Here is a 26,314-nt window from a genome sequence, read left to right as displayed (position 1 = left end):
TTTTTTCTCCTCTCTATAATATGTATTTTTGTTTGGAGGCAAATCCCTACAAATATGATAATACTAATTTGAAATTAATTTTAATAGAGTGGAAACATTATTGCTAGAGCTACTGTTAAAATAAATAACTATATAAAGAAAAACATATAATAATAGCATAATAGCATAAAGTTAGTAAAACTTTGATCACTGGCCACAAATGAATATGTTATGTATTTACTGGTGATGGAAATTATTTAATATAGCAGATGGCTTTGAGAAGAACACAATACAAAGAAAATCTATACAAAATCTATTTATATCTCTATATAAATATCTCTATAAAAATATATATATAAATCTCTCTCTCTCTCTCTCAAGATGATATTCAAGATAGTAGAGATACTCTATCTAGCAGTCTGCAGTGTAGACCAAATTCAGTACAGCTCTTCAGTAGATGGTGTCCATTGCAGGACTAATTAAGAGCACTGATTGTATCAGGTCTTGCCTGACAAGCACCCTTGCCAGTATGAATCGCTTTTACGCTTCTCAGAGAGTAAGTTCATTTGTGCCTTCTTGACAAAAGATTTTTTTTTTTTATGATTCACATTTGATTTGAAAGCTACTCTTTTACCCTTTCCTTTGACAAACTCATCTTTATTTTATGATATCTTGCAATGAGAGAAAAGATGGGCTTTTTCTGACTTACTGACCTACAGTCAGTCAACACCTGTGGAGAACACAGTGCTCCTAAGATCTCAGGGATCCCTGCTATAGCACATATGTGGAAATTGGCAGTTGGAGGCACCCCACACGAACTCACTACACAGTAAAACCACAATAAACAGCAGTGTGGAAGAAAGCAAATGTAGAAGGGCAAGGAAATGTCAAGATGCTCTCCTCAGAGGACACATGTGGAAGAGGCACTTGTGTAAGATGACATCAGTTAAAATTTAATCTGACATTAATCCTTTAAAATCATATACTGCTTTATTATAAAGATGTGACTCTTCCCACATGCATTCCTTGCTTATTCACATACTGTTTTTTATATTAAAACTTTTATGCATTATAAAAGGTTGCAACTGTTACAGACAGCTGTTAAGGGAATTAAACAATGTTTTGATAGGCAAGATTGTAGCTGATGTGTATTTACAGAATATATATTTATGATTATCAAAAACTTTGTCTTTCATTGTCTTTTTGATAAGGGTAGTATTAATTCAGAATCCACTTCACCTCCTCCATTGGAAATATTTCACGTTCAGTTGGGAAATAGATTTTATGATCTAATAGATATATTCCACCTCTGGATTTCTTTTTCATTTCTTTTTGTCATCAGGCCAGATCATTTAAATGTTAGTGCTGTCCTCTGACAGAATTTCAGCAGCAATGTCTTTAACAGAAATTCTCAGCTACAAAGCATCATGTCATTTCATGGTCATGTTTAGTTTTAAAAACTCCCTTGTATTATGTGAGCAGAATGATTTATATCAAGCTAGGGACAGTAGTTTAAAAGTCTATTCCTTATTATTACAATTTCTAAAAAGCTGTCCATTGAAAGCACAAAGATATAGTAGATGGAAAGCTGCCACCTTTCAGTTAATTTCTGGAACACAGCTATTGATTTTCTAAAAATGAGACACCCTTGTAACTGACTGGGTAAAGAAGTTTTGGTTACTCTTTTATTCCTTTTTGCCACCCTCACAAAATAAATAATAATAAAAAAAATAATAATAATCAAAAGAATTGTGGCTCTAGGAGACAATCTTTTGTCACATAGGTATGCATGTGCAACTGTTCTATGTATTAGGGCTCTGTGGAGAGGTAAATTTAATCAAGAAAGAAATTCTATAGCTGTGTTATATTTTCTGGGAGGGCTTATAAGTGAATTGGAGGGATAGGGAAGGAAGGAAGGAAGGAAAGAGTCAGCATGTCATGCAAAAATATTAAAACTAAGATGTTGCAAGGATAGACATTCAGGTTACATAAATTGTCACAAACATCTTGATTATCTTAATGAGATATGTGTGGATGTATGTATAAATGAAAGGGGGAGAGGTTTGTAAGAAGGCAGAGTACCCAACGCAGTTATCACAGATTAACTTAAACGCTAGAAATCTGAGCTTATTTTCATTAGATTTTGTCAAAGAGAAGCACAGCACTAATGTTACTTTTTCTGTTTTCTCTGTTGTTACAAGCTCTTAATCTACAATTTTTTAGTGAAATTAAGTGGAAAGAAGCAATCAATATGCATACACATTTTTTTCAAATAGTAATTTTGTTTTCAACTGACCTACACAATTTTGAAAGTTTTGAGCAATTTACTGGAGATTTAGAATATCAGCACGTAAAGCCTTTGATATCAAATGATCAGCATGAGCTAGTATATTTTCTTTTTCTCATTTTTCTAAAGTAAAAGCAGGAAAAAGAAAATAAATCTTAGGGTGAAAGCTGGTTTAACTGGTTTTGGTTGAGTGTAAGTCACAAGACTTCTAGACTACGGATACAGGCATTTATAATGCAAGGCTACTTGCACATTTGTATTGCAGATGTTTCTGAACATTTAGAATTTTGTATGGACAGCAGAGGAACCAGCAAGATCTTTAAACATACATTATACTACATGTGACAAAAATTGTTGGAAATTTGTCAAATATCAAAATATCTCCTTCTAATTCAACCATTCAAATACGAAAATGAGCAAATATATTTAGCTACTCAACAGTGACATAGAATGCCAAAATATTTTTCCACATTCTACTATCAACACTGCATTGTATTATCTACAGCATAGGTCTTTCCTGGAAAGGATGCAGAGGCCAAAGCATACTGACATAATAGGAAAAGCATTGGGAAAAAAAAAAGTGTGCAGGAAGAGGAAGAGCAGGTATGTTTTGTTTAAAAGCCTGAACAGTCCTCCCATTGTGGTAACACCACAAGATATGATTGACTCACAAGAACAAAATCCCCCTGACAAAACAACTCTTTATTATTTCTAAATCTGCAGAACTCATTAAATGGAACTCAAATTAAAAAGGAAAGTGTCCTAACTAGGAAGAGATATCAGTCACATGATAAAATTTAAGAAGGAGGGAAGTAATTGGAAGAAATAAAATCTCCAAAATAATATACTGGGAAGCTTTTCTGTATGCAATACAGAAATTGCACAGACAATATGAGAAATAAGCAAGAGGAAATAAAAATGACAAGCAGTGATACACTGTCTAAATTATCATGTTCTCAAATTAAATTTAGTGGTCTGCTTATGGGGATTCTAAATCACATGAAAGAATAGCAGTGAGGAGAGGAGTAAGGAGTTGTCAAGTCAGTGTCTTTACAGAATGACTGGAATGTAATTAGAATGACTGGAATATAATTTGATTGTGAAACAATAACAATTAAAGATGTGATTGAAACCTACGTCCAAATTCCTATTGGCTTCAATAGGACACTATATTACACAAGATTGTTTTTAAAGTAGCAAGTTTCAACCCTGGATGTAATGTTCTCACAATAAACATTTTTTCCCATTACTACAGTGGACACAGGAGAATTTTTCTTTGCACATTGCCTTTTTTTTTTTTTTTTCTTTTCTGTATTTCATTGATATACAAACTTTTTTTTCATTATGTCAACTTTTTCCCATCTCTACCAGTGCTTGCAATAAGGCACATTTTTGGTACTCTTTCCAGAGAGAATAACAAATCCTGCAGCTCTTTAAATAGGAAAACACTCTTTAAAGATAGTCTGGAGGAATAATGTCACAAGCTTGGGAATTAGAGACAGCACACTGTTAATAATGCAGACAAGCAGAAGGACATAATATTTATTCTCTTTCATGCAATTACTAGTAAAAAAGATTGAACACATAAGAATGCCATTGCTACTGGGAAGTAGTTATTTTAATGAAAAAGCTGGACAATTTTAGGGTAGATATGAACAATATAGAAGATTACTCTGTGAAATATCTTTTGTTATCACAGAGGAATGAGAATTTTCTACGACAAACTGCAGATTTTCATGATTTTTAGTATTAGTCATAAAAAGGATCCTGGAAAAAAAATGACAATTACCTTATCTTGTGAAAAGAAAGAATACCTTTCTATGAAGCAGAATCACATGCTTCTGGACAATAATTAAGAAAAGGATCATGAAATGATTTTTATTAACTTGATACTCATGTCATTCTTTCTAAATTCATAGATCTGATAGATAGGTACGTAAAGTTACAATATTGGTATACTGTGTCAAACACAGTGTGAAGATAAATGAAAGGCAGCAGAATTTAAGACTTCTGAAGTAAAGAATTTCAGTGATGGTGGAGGAAGATGAGAAAATACCTCTGCATTTAATAATCTGATGGACAGAAAGAAAAAGGAAAAACTTGCTTCACATTCTGAAATGTTACCAATACTTGGTAGAAATACTGTTGTTTTTTTCTGATTTGACAACTATCAATATTGGCATTCCTAGGAATGCCATTTCTAGGATTCATTGACATGAATTTTATTGAATGTATATGATATGCTGTGGCAAATATTTAAATGCTCAGGAACAATCTACATAGTTTTTCATCAAATTACCTATAAGGGAGACTGTATATATTTCCATTTTTTTTTCCCTCACTTTCTATTGCTTTCAAAAGCTGCTTTTGAACTGCCTGACCCAGATTTAAAGAAAAAAATTATATTAAATCTGTAGCATTGCAAATAAATGCTTTATGGTTTCACCCAGTATGTGGCTGAAATTGGTTGTCTAAATTGTTAAAATAAATATGAAAATAGGAATTTCAAGAGAATCTCTTTTGAATTTTGTGTTTGCTCTGCATTTTAAAACAGTTTACTCTGTTGATTCAAATAAATAAAAAAACAAAACAAAGAAAAAGAATAAAACATTTATTTTCCAACTTCCTTAGGTTAAGATAAGGAATTTTTTTAAAAAACAAAAACATATGCTGCTAGCAAATTTTCTGAATATAGAACTAAAAATAGCAATGAAAATAATTTTGACTAATGAGTATCAGTCTTAAGTCAAGTTTTCAACTATGATAAATCATTCTCTGGCCTTTGACTTTATTGGAATTGTATATATTTCTATGAGAAATAAATATGTATTGATATTTCAGTTCTGTTTCACATCTGACACATTAGTCTACCACTAATACATTAGATAATAGCTTATATTCTTAACATTCCAGATAAAAGGATTTATGATATTCTAAGGTAAAGCTGTATAAAATGAAATATACTGTTGAATCCAATCATGTTACTGTAAACATGTTACTGCGAAACTGAGGAAATCACTATAGCCTTACTTATTAATCACTGATAAGGCTTACTCTTCTCCTCAACTCTTTCTCAACTCTTTAACACTTTTGTGATGTAAAATATTAAAGAAAAGAAACAAACATAGTAATTCTGCCATTAGAAGTATAACTAGATTGCTTGATCACTATTAATAATTAAGTCAATGAAGGCTACTTGGGAACTGTAATATATCTGTGTAGCATCAAAGAAGAAACAAGATGTATATTCCAGTTCCAATGTTTTCTCTTTCTAGAAATGATATTATCAATATTCTCACCTTTTCCCCAACACCTCCAACAGAGCCGATCGAGCCTGGGGGGCCTTGAGGACCCTACGATGATACAAAATGATAGTTATTCCAAATACAGTTATCCCAAATATAGTTCTTATTATTGAATTTCAAAAGCCATGTTGAGAAAAAAAAGGTTCTTACATCAGCTCCATTAGGACCTTGTGGACCTCTTGGACCTGGAGGACCAGGTGGACCCTGTATCGAAGAGACAATTTGGTATATTTTATAATAAGATAAGTAGTTCTTTGTTGTTGTTGTTTGCCAGTTGGAAACAATATCCTCAACATTTACAGGAATTTTAGTCTTCAGAGTTCTACATAAAAAGCAGGGCTGAATTGTTGTCCAGTGCATGAGTTCAGGAGGGATCCAAGCTATATGGTATCTGAGTTGAAAATGACTTGATTAGAACTCATGAGGACCGGTTTCCTGAATTGCATTTTCCCTGCAGTGTACCTAACTACACTTTCCACTGTGCAAGGGCCTCTGAGTAGCTTATCTATCTGTTGACAGCCATGTGACGGTACTGCACCATGATGACTACAGATGAGCAACAATAAAAAAGGCTGGCAATTGTTGGATGCAGGTATGTTAGCTAGACAGCTTGCATTTCAGTCAGGACCAGCCCAGAAGGCATCACAGCACTTCAACAAATAGCCTCAAAATCACCTAGAGAAACAATGTAAATATAGCAAAATAGTATTTACTATCTTTTAGCCTACAATTACAATCCCATGGAAAAAGTGCAACTGATCCTTGATGGTATGGTAACAACGCCCTGAAGTTCCTATTTCAGAATAGCAGCTCTGAATTCTCCAGTGCTGTAGTCTCTCCTTATTCTCCTTCTTTCCTGACCCTTCTTGCCTTGTCCTGCCAGACACGCATAGCTACTTCCGAGTATTTTCTTACATAAATCTTCATCTTAAAGATGAGGATATGGATTCAGGAATGCAAAATAAATCCCAGAGATAACTCACAATACACAAAAAAAGTTTCATGGTCAGGTAGAGAATTCAGGAATAGCTTATCAAATTGTGAGTTTCTGAGAAAAGGCAGTAATACATGGATAATATTTATTGTGAGAATGACTAGTGGGGAAGAAAACTCACCATTGGGCCCACATCTCCATTTTCACCTTTTTCACCTGGTGGGCCAGGCAAACCCTAAAAATCAAGGAAGAAAAAAAAATGACTGTTAGTAGAGTATCTGGAATAATGAGATATAAATCAATATGAAACAATACAAATTAGATCCGCATGTGAAACTTGGGCAGGGGCAGGTGGAGTGGAGAGAGGGGAAGGAAAGGAGCAAAACACCAAAATTTAATTGCAGTAAATAAATCAATACATAAAGAGTCTTTCATGTTACAGCAAATGTATATGTAGTCCTGAACTGTTTAAATAAGGTGAGACAGAAAATTAAAAAAAAAAAAAAAAGAATAATTATTTACACACAAATGCTATCTAGGGTGGCTGAATTCAGGAACATTGCCATCATTATCCAAACCCCATGTGTATGTTTGGACAATATGATTTATGACATATATATGTCAACAAAACATGATCGAGGCAGCACAGTGAAGTGGCATGCAAAAATGTCTAAACTACCTCAGTACTGGAAGCTGTAAAACTGCCTTAGTAAGGTGTCCAGTGGAGGTAATGGATCCTGCTGAGATGCACTGCACTGCTTTAATGCAAACTTTCTTACAAAGAAAGTGTCCAAGTTTGTCTAGTAACAAACATCAAGAGAAGGAAAATGAAGATAATGCTAGTACTGATTCTAGTATAATGTTATCCCACCTAGAAACAATACCACCCCTAAGTTGGGCATTTCTAAATGTAGGATAAAATTTTGGCTTCTGTATCATGCAGAATACCCTGAATATGGAGTCAATAACATTACAATATTGATATTACATTAAGATCTGGTTCCAAGTTTCATCTCCAGTGTTCTGCTATTCTTAATGTATCAAATTATTACTATCAGACTGGAAAATGTAATTTGCTGTCTTTGCTACAGAGCTGTATAAAAATTATGAAGTATAAACATATTAATGCTATATATATTTATCAGCTGTCCTCCTACTTTGACACAATCTGAATTGTAGAAAGGCTCGTCAAAATTCAGAGGTGTACCTTTTCTAAAATATTGTAAGTTTCAGTTGTCTACTATGGTGAAAACTTGGCTAACATACCAGTGAGTGTGGTTATTGTGAAAGCCTATTAATAATCAACTCATTAAAGAACACAGTTGTAGTTTTTATATAGTCCTTTTGCTTATTTTAAAAGTTATAATCTCAGGCCCTGATTTTGCTAATGCTAATATAAATATTAAATTTAAAGTACATGTTGTACAGTTTGCAGAGGATGTATTTATGAAACTTCAAAGGTAATTAAGCATTTGCTTGATATTTCTGTCTTCAAAAATTCTCACAAGCCATTTACTGAACACTTATTCTAATGCAGAAAATTTCTTACTGACTTAATGATATGGTATTTCATACATTATTGGACATGGCAGTTCCTTTTGGCAAGAAGTAGTGATTTGTCATTTTATATTTCAATATTTAAGTAAAATTGCCATAAAGTGATCGTGAGATTATTTAAATATGCCTGTAGATTTTCAAGTTTTCTTGATTTTCAACTTGTTTTGTTAGAAAACCACTTATTAAAGAAACAAAATCTTAAAAGTAATATTTTATATATTAAGGAAAATCACAGTTAATAAGTATTCAAAATTCACCATTATTACCTTTATAAACAAAATTATTTTTATGTAATATCCACTTTAAATACTATTACTACAATCTAATTGAAGTAAGTGCAATATACTTACCATAGAATATTAGATACATGAAAGTGAAAGCTCTTAATCCCAGCAGCTCATTGTTGCTATGAGAACTGCATTCCTGAATAAAACAATCTCCTGATTTCTCAGTGACACTTGATAAGTAGAGGGTAAAAAGAGTAGATGAATTTACCTGTAAGCCAATAGGGCCTGGAGGGCCAGGGAAGCCTCGAGGACCTTCATCACCTTTTTGCCCAAACATTCCTTGCTGACCTCTTGGGCCTGGCTCCCCATCACCTCCCTGTTTGGAAAGAGCAAGAAACAAAAACATCACAGGTCTGAAAACAGAAGAAGCTCTTGTGTTATCACTGGACAAACAACTAGAAGAGGGCTCAGAATTAGTGCTAATGTCATTACAAATGCATATACCAACCTGATGAATGAAATCTGTTAAACAAGTGGAATAACAGACTGTGTCCTGATTTAAAGTAGATCAAACAATACAACTCTCACATTAATTTTCCCTGAACACCTATTCTCTTTCATAAACTGCGTAAATATTCTAGCTGTTGAATACCTGCATATAAGAATATATGAATAGCGCACAGTCTGACCAATATTTACTCCTGAAAAATTCAAAACTTTTGAAAATAAACCCACAACTTTGAACTAGGTGAATTTTAAAAAGACCATCTCTTTTAACTGCATTTAGTATCAAATTGATTTGAACATTGAGTGATACAAAAAAACATCAGACAAGTTGTCTGAAGGGATGGTCTCTGTTCACTGCTTATGATATTTCATTTTTAATAATGAAATTTAAATAAATAATAGCTGTACAGCCTCATTTATAAAGAACAACTGAATTTAAGGGCACAGTGACACAACTGTTAATAGTGATCTGAAATCTGTTCCTGAGTAAGTAACACAAATTACCATGTAGTTCTAAGAATTTTGAAGTATCAAATGATTTTTAGCAACAATGTGATTTGCTTTGAATAAGCTACTTACAGCTATGCCAGGAGCACCAACAGGACCCTGGAGACCTGGTGGACCTGGAGGACCCTGCAACAAGCATTCAAAAGGAAAAGTGAGTGACTCTGGCATCTGGACTGAGATAAACAGCAAATATATTTGCACAATCAAACACTATTGTTTTTACATTTCTCCATGGAGAACGTAATATTATTAATAAGTCTTTTCCATTCATAACAAATAAGCAGTTTGTTCAGCTCTCAAAACTCAGATGTGCATGTCTATAATATCAGACCTTTTAATGAGAACTAAATCGTTACCTAACAAGTTATCCTTAAATGAAATACTTGTTGACTGTATTAGTTTTATGAAATTGTAAATATTTTATTGTGACAGCACAAAGTTTATTTTGACATCTAATACCCGCATTCTAAGTTCATTTCGAGCACTGGAAGTCACATTCTCTTTGATATTATTCCTCTTTTCAGGAGAATGGCAGAGGAACTCCTTAATTCTATCAGGTAGTCTTCCAGAACAATAACTTTCTAAGTAACACTGTCCATATTTTAACGGTCAGTTAAACAGATATAATATAACACTGAAATTTAGCCCTGAATCTGGGAATTCAGGACACAAATTTATGATGGTTAAAATAGTATGCTAGGTTGAATCTGGCTTTTTCACCAACTAGACAGATTAGACTTATGAAGAGAAGAGCTCAGAAAGCATTACGTTCTGCACAGGTTGAATTCTAGTCTGTCATTTCTGATGACAAAGAAGTTTTCTGCAGTTTCTGGCTTGAAAAATCTAATTCAGTGCAGAAGTGTGCTTGAATTTGTTAGAATACCTTGCTAAGGATACAGTTAAAATACTGCACCCTTTACAGGAAAAGGAACTTAAGTCTTGCAAATTATTTCTTTCTTTGGGTTCTATGGGTATCTTAGAACATCTTATTTTTTAGGTAGCTGGAAATTTTAAACAATATTTTTCTTCTCTTTTCTAATGACCTTTTTTTCCTTTCACTCTATGGAACAATGGCATGTATGATGGCAATACGAGAAGCAAAGCTCTCTTGACTCTATTGTGAAAAATCTAACTTAAGCACTCTTAGGAATGCTCCTAAGAGCTTCCATGTAGATTGGAAGGATTGCCACGAGAAAGGGAAATAGCATGCATGAATTTAAAAAAAATATTGGAATGCCCGTCTTCTACACTTTGCAGGTTGCCTCTGCTTCTTCCTTCATTTTACAGGGCCCAGAACAAAACTTACATATTTTTAATCTCATTAAAATGCTCATTTTGATGTGACGTGTTTTTTGAAAGTACTTTGATATTGACTAATTAAAAATTATTTGGTCTTCATCCAGATTCCCTTTTCTATTGCATTAACAATAAATTTGTGCTATCCCTAACTGAATATGAAAACACAGTATTTTTTGTTAGGTATAGTACAGTTAAACTCCAACCTTAAATTTTTATTAGTTTCAGAAAGGGAACTGAAGATATTTCAAGCTCATCTTAAACAGGAAAGAGGAAGCAATTTTTCCTTGTCAGTGTCCTTGCTGTGATGAGCAAATAACCACTGAGGATTTTATAGGTGTGCAGATACTGTAAAAATCTACCCTTTATGTCCAGTGATTTCAGAACTGCGTACTTACTTTCTCTTCAGAATCTTTCAGAGGTGACTAAAAAGGCCCCATATACATCTGTCAGCATGTTGAAAGGAAAGCAGGTTTGAAATAAATTCTGAAATCATCAGGGTTGAATGAGTGCAACTGAGGGCAAGTAGGATTCAATACACAGGACTCCAAACAGAGTAAAATGCATGCCTTCAAATAGCAGACTCTAACAGTGGATCCTATATTTCATGGAAAACATACAGTATTTGCTAATGCCTTACGCCTTGAGACTGAGACTGTATATGATACATTCTCAAATGATTATACTGCAGACACCTTATTTGTAAAGCAGGTATGTGAAAATGAGTTGAAATACATTAGTATTCGCTATGGAAACAGTGGTCACAGTCTGATGCTCAGTATAACTAGCCAAGCTAAAATGGTCTGAAATACAAAACTGCAGCGTGTATTTTTTCTGATTTCTCTGATGAACATCTTGATGAAGAAGCAAGTCAAAGGTAAGAACAGAAAGATATGCATGTGAGTGTGCGCAGAGTTTAAGTGGAACTTGGCCACTATGACCTACTTCATATGCTTCCTCTGTTCTCTCCTTTAAAACTCATATTTTTCTATTTATGCAGGGCCTGTAATGTAATGATCTCTTTAGGGGGACAAAGAGGAGCAGAATATATATCTTTGTACTCTACAGCTGGTTTACCACTGCACCAATAAATAAACTACAATTGATTTTCAGTTAACTGAGAAGTCAGTCGTTTTGAAAATGATTATTTTAAATGCTTTCATTTGATAAATTAATTTTACCAAGTTTATCAAAACTAAAACAGCTTAGATTACGTAAGAGTAATTTTCATTCTGAAGCAGGATTTTCCAAACAGCTTGGTTAGATGTAGGTTTTATGAATAAATGGGTTTTATAATAGAAATGCTCTCATTCATATGTATAATATTACATTCCTTGTGTAAACAGGGCATGGCAAGTAGTTTATTATAGCACTTGTGATATGATCTAATGCAATAGGATTGTGAAAAATACATATTCAGCTCTGAAAACTGCAGAAGTCTTTCTTTCTCACATAAATAATTGAAAAAGACAGCCTTATCTTTAGAAGTTAACAGAAGTAGAAAACCCTTGTCATTTTCTTGACATTTTATCTCCACATTTTTTTCTATAAAAATATAATAAACCTGAATTGCTTGAACTTGTATACTTCTTCCTATAGAATATCATCTGATTTTATGGAAGCCATAAATTTGCTGTGGATTTCATAAGTAATCTACTTCTATGATGCTCCATATATAGTTATAGCAAGCAGAGTGTTTTCAGGATAGCAAATGTGCTGAGTTGTGAATAATTCTACATTGTGTTCTGAGTTTTGCTTACTGAAAACTGGTGAAATAGAAGACTGAATTTTTGGCTAAGAAACAAAACAAAATCCTATTTTGATTCTAGTTTTGAATTTTAAAGTGGGAAAAGCTTGAAGGAGGAAGTGCTTGAACTGTAGCAGTGATTTTGAAATCCAAAACCAGCTCAAATTAAATTATTAGAAGCCTAAATAGTCCCAAATTCACTACTGTGCCTATTGATATTTGAAAATTTGTATAAGGCATGGCATGTGAAGTCTTTACTGTTCTGAAATACTGAATAAGTTCACTCTCCAATAATTAGATATTCTTTTAAAAAAATTAGCTGTATTAGTAGATTTTCTATTAAGTTGAATTCTTTACTGTTATGGCTGAAAAGATAAAATTGGATATGTTCACACAATCCAGACAGTTGATTTAAACACAGTAAGATAATGTGTTCATATTCTTGATCTCTCCCAGTTCAAATACAAAGTGAATAAATTAATATGATACAGGGAGGATGCTTAGGAATTGAATTTACCCATTTACTTTTTAATGATTCTGGAAGATCCAGGAACCTAATAAACACAATGCATTTCTATTTAGTATTTCTAATAATGGTGTTAAAACAATATTATTTTGAAGAAACATTTTTGAAATAGTTTTGGGTTTTTTTCTATTCACTAAGGTAGCAAGACAATGTGAGTAATTTATGCACTAATACCTTTTATTTATGAAGAATGAAATGGGCAAAAGACTTTGCTACTCACGTTTTCTCCCTTGTCACCTTTACTACCTTTTTGACCCGGTTCACCAATTTCACCCTGTAATTGAAAGTTAGAAGTTAAAGTTCTTGTTTAGAATGGTCTCTTTCACACTTAGCTGACTCCAATATCACAGTACCTTTAAATTTTACATTTGATATGATTATTCTGTGTTTTATGTTGCAATTTCAAGCATGAAGGCCTAAAGGAGGCAATTCTGCATCAATCAATAGTATGTCATTTTAATCCAGCTATTGACTGTTCTACTGCAAAGGCTCCAAAGACCTGGCTTTGAAGTAAGAGTGGTACTCAGATCTAAAGAAAGGAGATTGTGTTTCTCTTGTCATCCTCGGTATGAACTTGTAACAAAAGTACTGTGATTTACAGACTTGCTTAACTGTATGTGACCAAATACTTTTTTCTCAGTGCAGTGCACAATATTTCAAAATTTCAGTATCATTCAAATTGCTAGGAAAACATGTCAGAAAAACTTATACAGTAATAATAATACAATTAAATTAAATCACAGAAAATACACTCTGTGGGGAAAATCACACTCCTGCATTATAAAAACAAACCTCAAAGTCTTTACCTTTATACCATGCTGACTAACAGAATACTGCCATATTTAATGCAAATGATCCTAAAAGGTGCTGTGTCCTGAATTCTGCCAGAAGTTAACAGAATATCTCTGCTGCTAACATATTTTTCTGACACTCTCAACCTATTACCAATGACTCTAAATCACTGTTCACCTTGTCACCATCTTCTCCAGGAGAACCACTTGGACCAGCAGGACCAGGAAGTCCTACAGGACCTTGTACTCCATCACGTCCAGCTGGACCTTGAGGACCTTTTTCACCCTGGTTTTGAAGAAAAGGAAGTGATGCATGTTATCACAGGAGTTTAATTAAACTTTCAGTGCAGGTAATTATATTAGCTATACAGCAATACAGTCCCAACTGCCCCCAAAGGTGTTCTAAGACAGCACTAGGTCTTCTATGCAAGTGGAAGCAAGAAACGGGAGTGAATTCAATGCTGTGCTCCTCACTTCCCTCCAGTCTCTCACAACCTCTGAAGAATGAGTTTACTAATATTCAGAATCATCATAGAAGATACAAAGATCATACTTCTTACTATAAGTCTGTTAAAAAAAAATAAAAAATGCTTATGCATGCCGCTGTAGCAACTGGATTACTAAATGGGTAAATTAATTCCAGATTAAAACTTAAAGACATCTTGTCCTAACTCAGACCTATGAGTGCATGCAGGATTACAAGTGTGATACACATACATGTCTTCTAAAACCTTATCTCAAAAACAACTTGTTTCAGACAAATTTCAAGTAACAAAAGTCTTCGCTCTCAACAATTGCTGGCATTATATTAGGTTTTTGGTTTTTTCAGTGCTTTCTTTTTTTTTTAACTATTCTTTTGCTGATGATTATTTTACTTTTTCTTTGCTGTCCATAGAGTTCAAAATCATAATTTCATTTCAGGAAAGCATATTTTGGGATGTGAATAACTGAATTCAGGAAAATAAGGAAAATGATATTACCTGAATGTCTATAAAACTGAACTCATAAGTGATTCAAATTATCTGAATTTTTCTCCAAGCTATATTAAATCCATTTGCATATGATAATACAAATGAATGTGTATGTCTTAAGATTACTCTAAGTGGTTTCACACTATCAGAAATACTCTCTCAATGTATTCAATAAGAGAAACAAGAGAATTTAAAATATTTGTAGGGGTGTTACAAAAGAAACAAAATTAGAAATGAAAATAGCAGCATAAGATGATTATAATATATCAGGAATGAGTACAACAAAACATTTTAAAAAAAACAGAAGGAAACAATAAATGCTAGAAAATATATCAGAAATTTATAGCAAGTAATAATGGAAGCTGAGGACAAATATACTTGTGCTTTAATGCAAAGTGTCTGTATAGTAAATTTTAATGAAAGACTGATTTGAGCATATTGCTTACTCTCTGTTGGGATAATGACAAGCTTGGCACATCTTAGGTGTTAGAGGGTATGGCAATAAATGTTTTACTATTTAATTAATTTCATACATTTAATAGGCAAATACTAATATGGTAAAAAGTAACACCCTGAAATGAAAAATCTGTGTTGTCACAGTTTTGTGTGTCTCTGTGGTTACTTACAGGGGCACCCTTCTCCCCTGCAGGGCCTGGAGGACCCTGAGGTCCAGGACGACCTGGTAGACCAATTGGACCAGCAGTGCCTGCTGCTCCACGTTCTCCTGGTGAGCCCTAGAAGGAAAGAAATGTTATAAGAGAATTCTGATTTAGAAGTGTTTTTCATGACCTTGGTCGACATTTCACATCTTTGGCCAGCAGAGAAGATAGCTGTACTATTCAGTGAGTAGTACCTTCTTTGCATCTTCTTTTCTCTCTCTTTTTTTTTTAATATCAATTTCTGTCTTTAAGAACAAAAACCAACCAGAAAAAAAAAAACAACAAAAAAACAACAAACCGTCTGCAGAACAGAATGGAAGGCTTTGTATTGTATTTCTCTTATACAGACTATAAACTCATTAGTGACCTTGTTTTATCTGACTTTCTGAGAAGAGATATGTAATTATAGCCTTTGTATACATTATGTGGTTGTAGCAGTACTTTTTACTGATTGTTAACAAAATGCTCAACAAATGAACATCTCCACAAGTGAAAAATGCTACAGACAGGGGAAGGTAGCTCCAGATAGCTCAATGCTGATAATTGGGTAGCCTACAGGCGGCATATTTTGAGTCCAATTTGGGCATGCTATCCCTAGATGGGCTACTGAAAAATGACTGTTTGACATTATAAAAGGCTTTCTCCCATCAGCATTCCACACAGTAGTATGAGAAGGGAATAAAAGAAACTTAAGGCAAAGACAGCAGACAAAGAGAGCCGTTAAAAAATAAACCATGAACAGCAAAACAAAACAGAAAAAAACTTGCTCTGGAGTGCATTCATGCATCTCTTTCTTTTGTCCAGATCCCTCTAAGCACAGTACTTGGAGCAATGGACTCATTTGTTTGGTATGCTCACAGATCTATGTACCAGCCAGACAGATCGTATAACTGACTTTATATGCTAGTTAGAAGCAATTGGTATTGGCAGGGAACTGGAGGAAGATCACCCAATGGCATGAGTCCTCCTCCTATTACAAATGGCAAAAGAAGAACCCATTATAATTACATTTCTGCATGTACTGTCTGTTGGCTAAAAACAGATGCAAAAATATTTTAGGAATATTTGATGTTCACAGTCTGCTATAAACTGCTGAGAAAAAAAACCCACAAAACTATTGTGGTTTAATTATGGTGCTTGTAGATGTACTGAAACTTGGTGTTAAGGGCATCTGTGCCTCTTATTCACTTGAAAACACTTTCAGGATAAGCAGTTAGTAATTAAAGATGAAATAGGAAAAAAGCAAACCACCACTTTTGACTTATGGAATACTTTCAGGTCAACTTGGTGCTGTTTCTGCCTCAACTGGCCTATTTGTACTACAATGAACTTAAAATGGTCAGAAAAAAATATTTTCCCTTCAAACCTTTTCCCTTTGCCTGCAATTCCAACTACATTTACCTCTCAAAAAAAAAAAAAAAAAGATTGGAAAAACAATATGCAAAAAGTTATGAATTTCCTCCTTGATTCTTTCTATAACTATATTTAACTTAGCTGGAAATGCAGTCCCAAAAGGAATGAATTTGTGACGTGAAGCAGTTGGTACTGTACTCCTGATAACCATACTCAATATTTTTTTTTTAATAAACCTCACTTAATCTCTGACACTGAACTCAAATTAGCTTGTACTATTAGAATAGTTCCTGGAATTTCTCTATTAATTTATTTTCACATGAAAGGAATACAATTCATGAGTTCTGAGAAGGTTCCAAGATTTGAACCAAAACATGAGTAGTAGAACTAAAACAGTATCACATACATCCTGTAAGCAGAAAAACAAAGCATTTGAATTTAAATTCAAAAATATGTATATCAGAATATAGACAACTGTCATGAAACAGGTTATATGCTTTTCCCTCACAGCCTTTCATGACAATATTTATGAGAAACTGTGATGGTATTGGCATATCTACTGTGTGAATATCTTGTCTGGGAAAGGGGAGTGTGCTGAAATGTCAGATATGCTTGCACTGTCTGATTTCATTGCACCTAAGCTAACCAACTGCTTGAGTAGTTAACCTCTAGCCTTGGGGCAATCCCTAACAGAAAATCATGACATGACCTTTAGAGAATAGTTTGGTCTATGCTTTCTTGATTTTTGTTTCATCTTTTCTTCTAAAAGTTCAGGTTCTTCATATGGAGTGGAGTGATAATTCTTTTTGACTCTCCCTGTTATCTTCCATTCCATTCCTAGTTTAATAATTAATCTTAAGAATTCACATACCACATATTGAGAAATTAAGAAATAAAGCTTAAAAGTGTTCTACAGTAGATCTTTTCCAGTAGCAGATCTAGTGTCCAATAATATAGAAATAATCCAGAAACACAAATTTTTATACTAAGTTGTTGGGTTTTTTTCTGCCTGTTTAATGCATTCTAATCTCAGAATCAGCTGTAGGGAAACGTGAAAGTTTTTTTTTACTGAAAAACATAGAATTTCAGCTCCTCTGTTACTTTTTTGACCAACGGGAATAGCTGAGCTGACTTTTTTTTTTCACTTCATATGCGCAGAAATATTGTTTATACTTCCACACAATTATTGTGTTTACTTACAATAGGGCCAGGTGGACCTTGTGGGCCTTCCCCTCCTTTTAGACCAGCAGGACCCTAAAAGATGAAAAAAATGTTTACCTCTTATAATGAAAAATTCTAGTTATTTTTGCAACACATATAACAGGAAGAACACCAAAATCCAGAGAAACAACTGAATAAATTATTTTCTGGTTATATACCCAGTGGTACTTAATGATGGATACTTGATGAGTGTTCGCTTTCTGCATTCATTTTTAAACACAACTGAAGGTTCTATGAATTGATAGGATTAATCTGTTGTTTTCATCTATTTAGAAACCATGTCAAATGTTTGTAGTGCTTGATATTGTACCTGTGCTCCTGGAAGGCCTCTCTCCCCAGGGAAACCACGAAGTCCTGCTGGTCCATCTTTCCCAGGAATACCTTGAGGACCTGGGTCACCCTTAAAATATATTACATTTTGATTGAACAGAATTGTTTGAAATGTGATTGCTTGTCATTAACTGAGTACTGAAAATTAAATACTAGGTCTTAATTACAGTAACGACAAAAGAAGATTATGTCCTCAGCTATTCATCTGCTAATTCTTTTATCTTTAGTATTATCAATGAAATAGTTTATAAATATGGTTAAGTTTATAATAAATTTTGACAAAATACAGCATTAGTTATAGAATATAAATGGTGAAAAGCATAGCCATAAAAATCCACTGAAAAATAACATTCATTAAAAAGTTACAGTGTCCATTGAAAATGAAAGACTGAATTATATAGAAATTAGACAATCAGTAGTTTTCTTCTGCCCCAGTGGTGAAAAGTAAGCCAAGAGCTAAATTTGGTCAGTGAAATACTGCCTTGTAGCCAGTACTACACATGCTACTTTAAATGTCATTTTACAATTTTCTACGTTGGTGTGAACATGTTATTACTATGCATTTCCATAACAACTGTGTGGTATACATTTGTGTATTTTTTTCAATGACAAAAGCTAACTGGCTTGAGCAGAATCCTTCAGTCTTCAAAATTCTACTATGTGAAATGTATCAATTATGATTTTATGCAGCATGTTTTACATGATAATTTGACATACAAGTCTGTCATCAATATATCTGCCCCTTCCCAAAGCCCCATCATACCTTAGCACCTTCTTTTCCTGCAGCACCTGGGAGGCCTTGTTCACCTGGTGGGCCAGGAGGACCTGGATGACCTCTTTCACCAATTGGGCCAGTCTCACCAGTAGGACCCTAAGCACAAAGGTAAACCCCAGTCATCTCAAAGTTTTGAATGTCTAGAGGGGGCAGATTGTCAATATCCAGCTGTTCTGAGTGAGTTACAGAACAATACTGGTTAGCATACATTCCTCACCTTCCCCTCCAGGCAAAACTGACTTACAAAATATTTTTGTCCTATAAAATAAATCTTGCATTGCCTTTTGCCTGGAGACACACCTGAACAGTTTTCACAGATTGAAATCTTGACCTTGCTCCTTAAATGATGAAGCTTAAAACACAGTGCATTTCCACACAGGGGAGGAGGTTACAAAAATATATGTATGGGAAATTCACGTACTGTGCTTGTCTTGAAACACTGCCTGTACTGTTTTTCTATATAACATGAATTGTAAGGCGAGAGAGTTGAAAGATAGCTCTGTAGATGCACTAGTAGAAAACTTTCACTAAAGGAATTATCTATAAAAAACCCCAGCAATCCAAATGTCTGATTTTTCTGCAAATATGTAATATCAGATAAAATTGAACTTTGTTGGTAAAACACTCCACAATTTAAAAGTGATTGAGATTTGATCTCTGACAAGAATGTCACATAATAGAATTGTTCTTTATAAATTATTTTGCATTAGAAATCTCACTTCACATTCTTGACTTCTGCTTCATGATCACATGAAGAAAACACACACAAAAATAAAAGTGGAAAAATCTCAACATTCACACATTTCATGGAACTATTGGTAAGTACTAAGTATAACTTCATGTTATGAATAATTCGACACTAAAGTAAAGATAATCATTGATATACTTCATTTAATACAACAAATATAACTGCCCTCTGCATTAGATATAATATAACCATTAAAAATCAACTTTATAAAGTTAAGCATGAAATTAAATGATGTACCTGAGGGCCAACAACTCCACCAGGACCAGGAGGACCGGTTTTTCCTTGAAATCCCTGTGAAATAATCATCATAGAATACTATGTTACCTAGGAAAATATATAGAAGAGACAAATTCTTATCTGAGCTGAAGAAGAGAAACAGAAATACCATGTCATAGGTTCTTCTCTTTAGAAAATAAAAATGAGATATTCCAGTTTTCCAGAATATGCTTAGAAGTGAAGGACTGATTAATCTTTCTTAGCTCTGTCAGTTCCAGTAGATATGTGTTAGTGCAGTAGTAAAATTTCCATTCAGTTTTACAGATCTCTCTAGGTGAACCTGATTAGGTGATGCAGCTGAATGACAGCTGAAAATACATTTTTATATATGTACATCATGAATCATAAAGCCAGATATATAACTATTAAAAAAAAAAATGCTTTTTAAAGAAAGGGATAGAAGGTTCATTAAATTGGACAGGCCTTAGAAGGACCCAGTTTGGGGTATACTGCAGACTTTCTGCATCACATGCTTTGAATATGAGGTTCACACAGATGACTACTGCATTGTGCTCCTGTTTGGCTCTGCTGCCATGGCTGCTCTGTCTCAAACCTCACATGCTATCAGCTAGCTCATACAAAATGTCCAGTTCTGGGCTCCTCAGTTCAAGAAAGACAGGGAACTTGTAAAGAGAGTCCAGTGGAGGACCGCAGAGATTACTAGGGGTCTGGATCATTTCTCTTATGAGGAAAGACTGAGAGAACTGGAACTGTTCAGTCTGGAGAAGACTGAAAGGAGATCTTATAAATGCTTATAAATATCTAATGAGCAGGAGTCAAGTTGATGGGGCCAGGCTATTTTTGGTGATGCCCAGTGATAGGAGAAGGGGCACAAACCAGAACATAGGAAGTTCCATACAAACTCAGGGAAAAACTTTGAGGGTTTCAGAGTCCTGGAACAAGCTGCCTAGAGAGGTTCTGGATCTCCTTCTCTGGAGATATTGAAAACCCATCTGGACACTTTCCTGTGCAACTACTTTAGAGAACCTGCTTTAGCAGGGGAATCAGATGAGATGATTTCCAGAGGTTCTTTCCAGCCCTTATGATTCCGTGATTCTCTGTGATTATTGCTGTATCACTGCCAGGGTTCTCTGCCTAACAGCCTGTATCTTTCTCCTACCATCCCCACCTGTGTAAAAACAAAGGTATCATTTGGCCCATATTTCTTAGAAATTTCTCAGCATTCCTCAAGGCACAGTCTCACTTCACTAATTCTGAGATACGAGTATTTGAATAATAATTTTTACTACTTCTGTTGACTAGTTAAGCACATTTTGATGTTACTAACTGATCAGAGGAAGGAGTAATCTCAACTTTATAGTATGGAAACAAAACAAAAATTTCTCATGTCTAACCTACCATACCAGTAGATAACTGCCATTATATTATCTCCCAGTCCCAGCCTTCTTCCCTGTTCTCTGTTGCTTCTATTTTTTTTGTTTTGATCACACTACTCTGACTTGAAGAGGTTTACAACAGCAGCACAGTAAAGCTCATTTACTTACAGTCTCACCCCGCTGTCCTGGATGTCCAGGCAAGCCATCTTTACCAGGTGGGCCCTGAAATTGTAAAATACATAAAAAGTAATTTCTTCGCCATTAATACTGAAATAAGTATAGGTAGCTGCAGGAATTTCTGATGTCCTTGGTTTTATTTTAGACTAGTCTTTGTTTATCTGCACAGATTTTAGCTATTGTTTTAACAATACATTTTCCTTGTGTCCTTCCTGATGCATATTAACAGTTCCTTGGAGAGTGACTGTTGGGCTGTCAAATACATGAATTTTCAAAATGGATTTCAATAAATTCAGAAATTTTGGAAATATTCCTTTACCATTTTTCTTTGACTAATGACTCAGTTAAAAAATACACTATGGATTATGGAAGTATTTGACGAATTTCCAGTTTTTGGCAATGGCAATAAAAGTAGCAAATACATGCATGGGAAAAAAAAAAAACAACAGGTGGTTTAATACTTTTGTACTTAATCCAAGTGTGCAGAAGCACACTAGAAAAGCAGTTTGATTAGTTTAGGCTGCAGCTTACATATACAACTACTTCTACACATTTCTGCTACTACTGAATGTCTCCTTCCTCTTCATTTTTTTCTCAGTGAATCAACTGTTAAAAGGAAATATATATTACTGTATTAGAATTTTGCTTAAATTCAGCTTGTCACCCAGACTTTGGCATCAAGATACTTGAGGATTTCCAGGTTGGCGTATTGTGCTGAATGTCATGTGTGCTTCACTGATGATGTCTGAATTATCACTTTGAATATGTGAGTTCTTGTCGTAGATTTAAAAGTCCATAAGTACCAAGGAAATTTGTATATTTGTATTACAAAACATCTCTTAAAAAAAAGTCTTAAAATATTACCTTCAGAAACATTGTATGAAAAATAATATTCTTGTTATTGTACCTAATTAATTTAAAAGATACTCACTGGGGGTCCCTTTGGTCCAGGAAATCCAACAGGTCCTTGAGGCCCTTGTGGTCCCTAGTATATAAGCAAGCAAACAGGAAAAATTTTACTCCAGCTGCCACAACAATGGACTGAAAAGTTTGCTTCAATTACAAAATACATAAACTCTGTAGATAATATATTCTTGTAAGTCTCAAGCCTCATCTACATGGTCATAAATATTGGTACAACAATTCATAGTAACAGATTGAAAGCAAGACTACTTCTGTAGGAATGCAATTAGAAAAAAAAAACATTTTTGAAGTATTTTTATCTAATCCCTGAAATAGTGGATAATAAAGTAGGAGTTAACGGTGAGTAAGGAACATTGTTTTCTGTGTTGCATAAAGTATGGGAATTCATTCATAGTCTGGTGGTCTGTATTAGCGGAATAGAATATTCATCTTTGGCAGTTTCTGCACTCTGGTAATATTTCAAGCTACTTTGATAACAATGCAAATTTTCTAACAGAGTAAGCTTTCCAAGTTACCAGGGAGAGAATGAAAAACATTCATGCTTTCATGAAAAGTAGTGGAGATAGTTAAAAAAATGTGATGCATGAAAATTTTATTTCTATAGTTTTGTATATACATATATATAGAGAGAAAAAATTTTCCTGCAGCATTGTTTCACAAATCTAGTGAAAGATGATGATATGAGTTAGCACATTGTGTATTACACATATGCACATACATGTATGTCCACATAGATCTACGCACCTACATATTTACACAAAGTGCTAGCTTACTGTTTCTAAAATTGTTATCAAACAAAACAGAGGCCAACTCTTAAAATTTATTGCTGATATGTTCAAAGGGACTATGTCAGCTTATTAAAAGACTTTTCACTGCTTCGATTTTAATGTGCTGTCAAAGATTAGCTACCTGAAAAATCTTATTTATTCTATGCTGTTCCACAGCTGAGCTATGCATACTAATCATATACAGTGCAACCCTTATCCTACTCTTGGTATAAAATGTGTGGCTTTCTAAAGTATCAGCTGTCAAAATATGTTAGAAATGTTGCTTTGAAGTTTGAAGCAAAGGATCATAAGCAGGAGGCCACATCTCCCAAATTATGCTACCTTTTAGATCCTTTGATAAAGTACTGGCTACTTCTGAGTTCATTAGAGTACAGAGAATGACTGCCAGAGCATGATAGCCTCCTGAAGTATATGAAGCAGTACACAAATGTAGCTGAAGAAGAGGTTGCTCGTGCCCAACCTGGAGATTTGTCCTTAAGAGAACCTTATACACTAATACTAAATCTGAGTTAACTAAGAAATGCAAAGCAAAGGAGGAAATCTTTGTGATGTTACTACACTGCCTTTCTCATAAGTTCTCACTATATTTTGACTGTCACATCTTGAGCCTTTTTAATGAAAGATTTCCATTTTGTTTTTTACTGACAAAATGTCTTGCAGATTTCAAGCTGGTGTAATGATGGATTATGTAAGAAATAGCACTAGAAAACTAACAACATGTTATTAAAATTACTTTTTGTTTTTGTCATTGAATTTCATTTTAGCAGTAGCCAGACAAAACAGATTGTTTAATATTTACATGTCCGGTACCTGGAATAGCCTCAGCTAAGTAGAAATGACAGTTTTAGTCTTTGGCTGACATTCAGCCCTATTGGAAAGCAAATAGATACCACACACTTAAATTATGTAAGTGATATCATATGTGGGGCTCTGTGATAACTTCATCGTTTTGCTCTAATCAGTTTATCTCCAGGGATGCCTTCATCTAAGATGACCTGCTCACTGTTTTCAGTCTCTCTCCTGTTCCTTTTCCTTATAACCTTATAACCTCTTTGAGTTATCAGTAAACCCCTTAATCACTAGGCTCTGTTCTCCTGGTAGCCTGCCTCAGATGTTCCTCCACAGAGTAAGACAACATAGACTTCCTTTTTGGGACTATGCCTGATTCTGATTTATCTAGCATACTACTTAACTCATTCCTCCTTTGAATCTCAGCTTCCTACCCCTCTGTCTCTTCCTTGACACATCATTCTTGTTTCACTAAAACTTACCACTTATTCTTGCTACCAATGTTCCACTTGATACTTTGTCATTTGCTTAATATACACACAGGCAGAAATCTAACTTATTAATATTGTTTTTCTATTTGCTGTTGTGTAATGGACTGATTGCATATATATTTTTTCTATTGATAAGAGTAGTAAGAAGAAAATTTTATTTTAGCATGCACAGAAGGATTTCTCAAGGATGCAGGAAGTAGTTTGAAGGAAATTCTTAGTTGATCAGAACTAAAAAAACATAGCTGTTTCAACAAAGAATCTTCTAGGGATGGCTTGAGTGATTTGTAAATCTCATAAACAAGTGGTGTGCTACAGTTAAATAGGGCATTCTTAAGACCAGAGACATATGAAGTCCAATTATAATTTGCATGGATATATTGGAAAGTGTATGTGAATTCTCTACGTCTTATTTATAAAAAACTGTGCTTGAAGAAGCTTTCAGCTAACTTGAGCTTACCTATTCCTAAATTTATGAAAAGCAACATCGTTAGAATTGAAATTTTGTTTGCTCTGGTTAGTCTGATCAAAGAAAGGCAAATAGATGAGAGGGAGAACTAAAAATAAATTGATCCTCCCACCACCAAACCGCACTCTTATATAGCAGGAAAGACACCATGCATATAAATAACTTTCACGCACCCTTTCACCTGGTGGGCCAGGCGGACCATCATTGCCTGAAGTACCCTAAAAAAGAAGAACAGTGTGTTCAAAGATGAAACCTCCATTTTCTTTAAAAGAAGCAGCCTGCAGCTGATCTGTATAATGTGGCTTACAATTACCTTTGGACCTGGTTTGCCCGTGGGACCTCTTGGACCTCTTGAGCCTCTTGGACCCTATCAAATAAAATTTAAAATTAAAAAAGATGGAATCACAGAATCACCAATGTTGGAAAATACCTCTAAGACCATCCAGTCCAATCATCCACTTATCACCAATGTTTCCTACTAAACTATGGCCCTCCATACAACATCTAAACTAGGTAATTGTTGAATACTGTAACAAATTCAAATCAAAATCATTCTTCACGCTATCGTAATTAATATAGAAAAACCTCTGTGTTGCAAAGCAAAAGTACATACTGTTGGTCCTCGCTGTCCTCTGGGGCCTGGTTTGCCATGCAATCCCTGTGAAGAAAGTACAGAATTACTACAGAATATACAGTATAGTGATACTAGCCTTTTTTTTTTTTTTTGCTTTATTATATTCCTATGTATAACCAGTAGATTCCTTTCCTTAGGCTTGGTGTTAGGTTAGCATTGCTGTGTATTCTAATGAAAGGAAGGTTAATACTCCTATCATTAGAATACACAGAATTCTGGAGAATATTCTTCCAGTAGAAAAAGGAACTTAGATGGTACTTTATATTCTCTTTATATCTTTATAAATATAATCTTCATAATCGGGACAATGACTGACTTACTAGCGTATCACATACTAGTGTATACCTTTAAGCAAGATTAATGATAATGCCTGCTTTACATTAAGAAAAAAAAAAAAAAAAGAAAAAAGCAGATATTCTTGTATTATTGATGAAAAGCCTTACACTGAAGCATATGTGCAGTTTGGTGGCGTTAATTATGACATTAGTAATAATTAAAAAAAAGCTTTACGAAGACTTAATAACTGATCAACATAATTATACTTTCATAATTTTAAATCTGCTCTTTGATGTGTTATTATTTTACTTTTTTGTTTGCTGCTTTGTTTTTGATCTGATATCCTGATTAGCAGTCATGTCTCATTTAACCCAACAGGGATGAAAGGAACATTGCTTTGCCGCTTTTCTCTGCCCATAACATTATACTCTAGCTA

At 34.2% G+C, this 26,314-nt stretch overlaps 1 protein-coding gene and 1 long non-coding RNA gene across 2 annotated transcripts in view; one reads left to right on the top strand and one right to left on the bottom strand.

Annotated features, from left to right (window-relative positions):
* Positions 1-26,314, bottom strand: part of COL11A1 (collagen type XI alpha 1 chain) — a 134,925-nt gene that overhangs the window by 24,755 nt on the left and 83,856 nt on the right. Inside the window, exons 33-49 of the mRNA XM_085231338.1 lie at positions 25,582-25,626; positions 25,282-25,335; positions 25,142-25,186; positions 22,442-22,495; positions 21,502-21,555; positions 19,958-20,011; positions 18,961-19,068; positions 18,178-18,267; positions 17,847-17,900; positions 15,261-15,368; positions 13,842-13,949; positions 13,093-13,146; positions 9,376-9,429; positions 8,558-8,665; positions 6,687-6,740; positions 5,722-5,775; positions 5,566-5,619 (exon numbers count right to left, since the gene is read on the bottom strand). Of these exons, the coding sequence (XP_085087464.1) occupies positions 5,566-5,619; positions 5,722-5,775; positions 6,687-6,740; positions 8,558-8,665; positions 9,376-9,429; positions 13,093-13,146; positions 13,842-13,949; positions 15,261-15,368; positions 17,847-17,900; positions 18,178-18,267; positions 18,961-19,068; positions 19,958-20,011; positions 21,502-21,555; positions 22,442-22,495; positions 25,142-25,186; positions 25,282-25,335; positions 25,582-25,626 (1,152 nt within the window). The remainder of the gene's footprint in view (positions 1-5,565; positions 5,620-5,721; positions 5,776-6,686; positions 6,741-8,557; positions 8,666-9,375; positions 9,430-13,092; positions 13,147-13,841; positions 13,950-15,260; positions 15,369-17,846; positions 17,901-18,177; positions 18,268-18,960; positions 19,069-19,957; positions 20,012-21,501; positions 21,556-22,441; positions 22,496-25,141; positions 25,187-25,281; positions 25,336-25,581; positions 25,627-26,314) is intronic.
* The window catches only part of LOC146543703 (uncharacterized), a 40,496-nt gene that overhangs the window by 3,827 nt on the left and 10,355 nt on the right, over positions 1-26,314 (top strand). The window contains exons 4-6 of the long non-coding RNA XR_014885148.1: positions 13,862-14,013; positions 15,263-15,476; positions 18,984-19,080. This is a non-coding gene — a long non-coding RNA (uncharacterized LOC146543703). The remainder of the gene's footprint in view (positions 1-13,861; positions 14,014-15,262; positions 15,477-18,983; positions 19,081-26,314) is intronic.

The sequence above is a fragment of the Meleagris gallopavo genome, chromosome 10, assembly GCF_905368555.1.
Source record: "Meleagris gallopavo chromosome 10, MGAL_WU_HG_1.1, whole genome shotgun sequence".
NCBI classification, from domain to species: domain Eukaryota; kingdom Metazoa; phylum Chordata; class Aves; order Galliformes; family Phasianidae; genus Meleagris; species Meleagris gallopavo.
The sequence above is the reverse complement of the archived record's forward strand: the minus strand, read 5'-3'. Positions and strand labels throughout refer to the sequence as shown.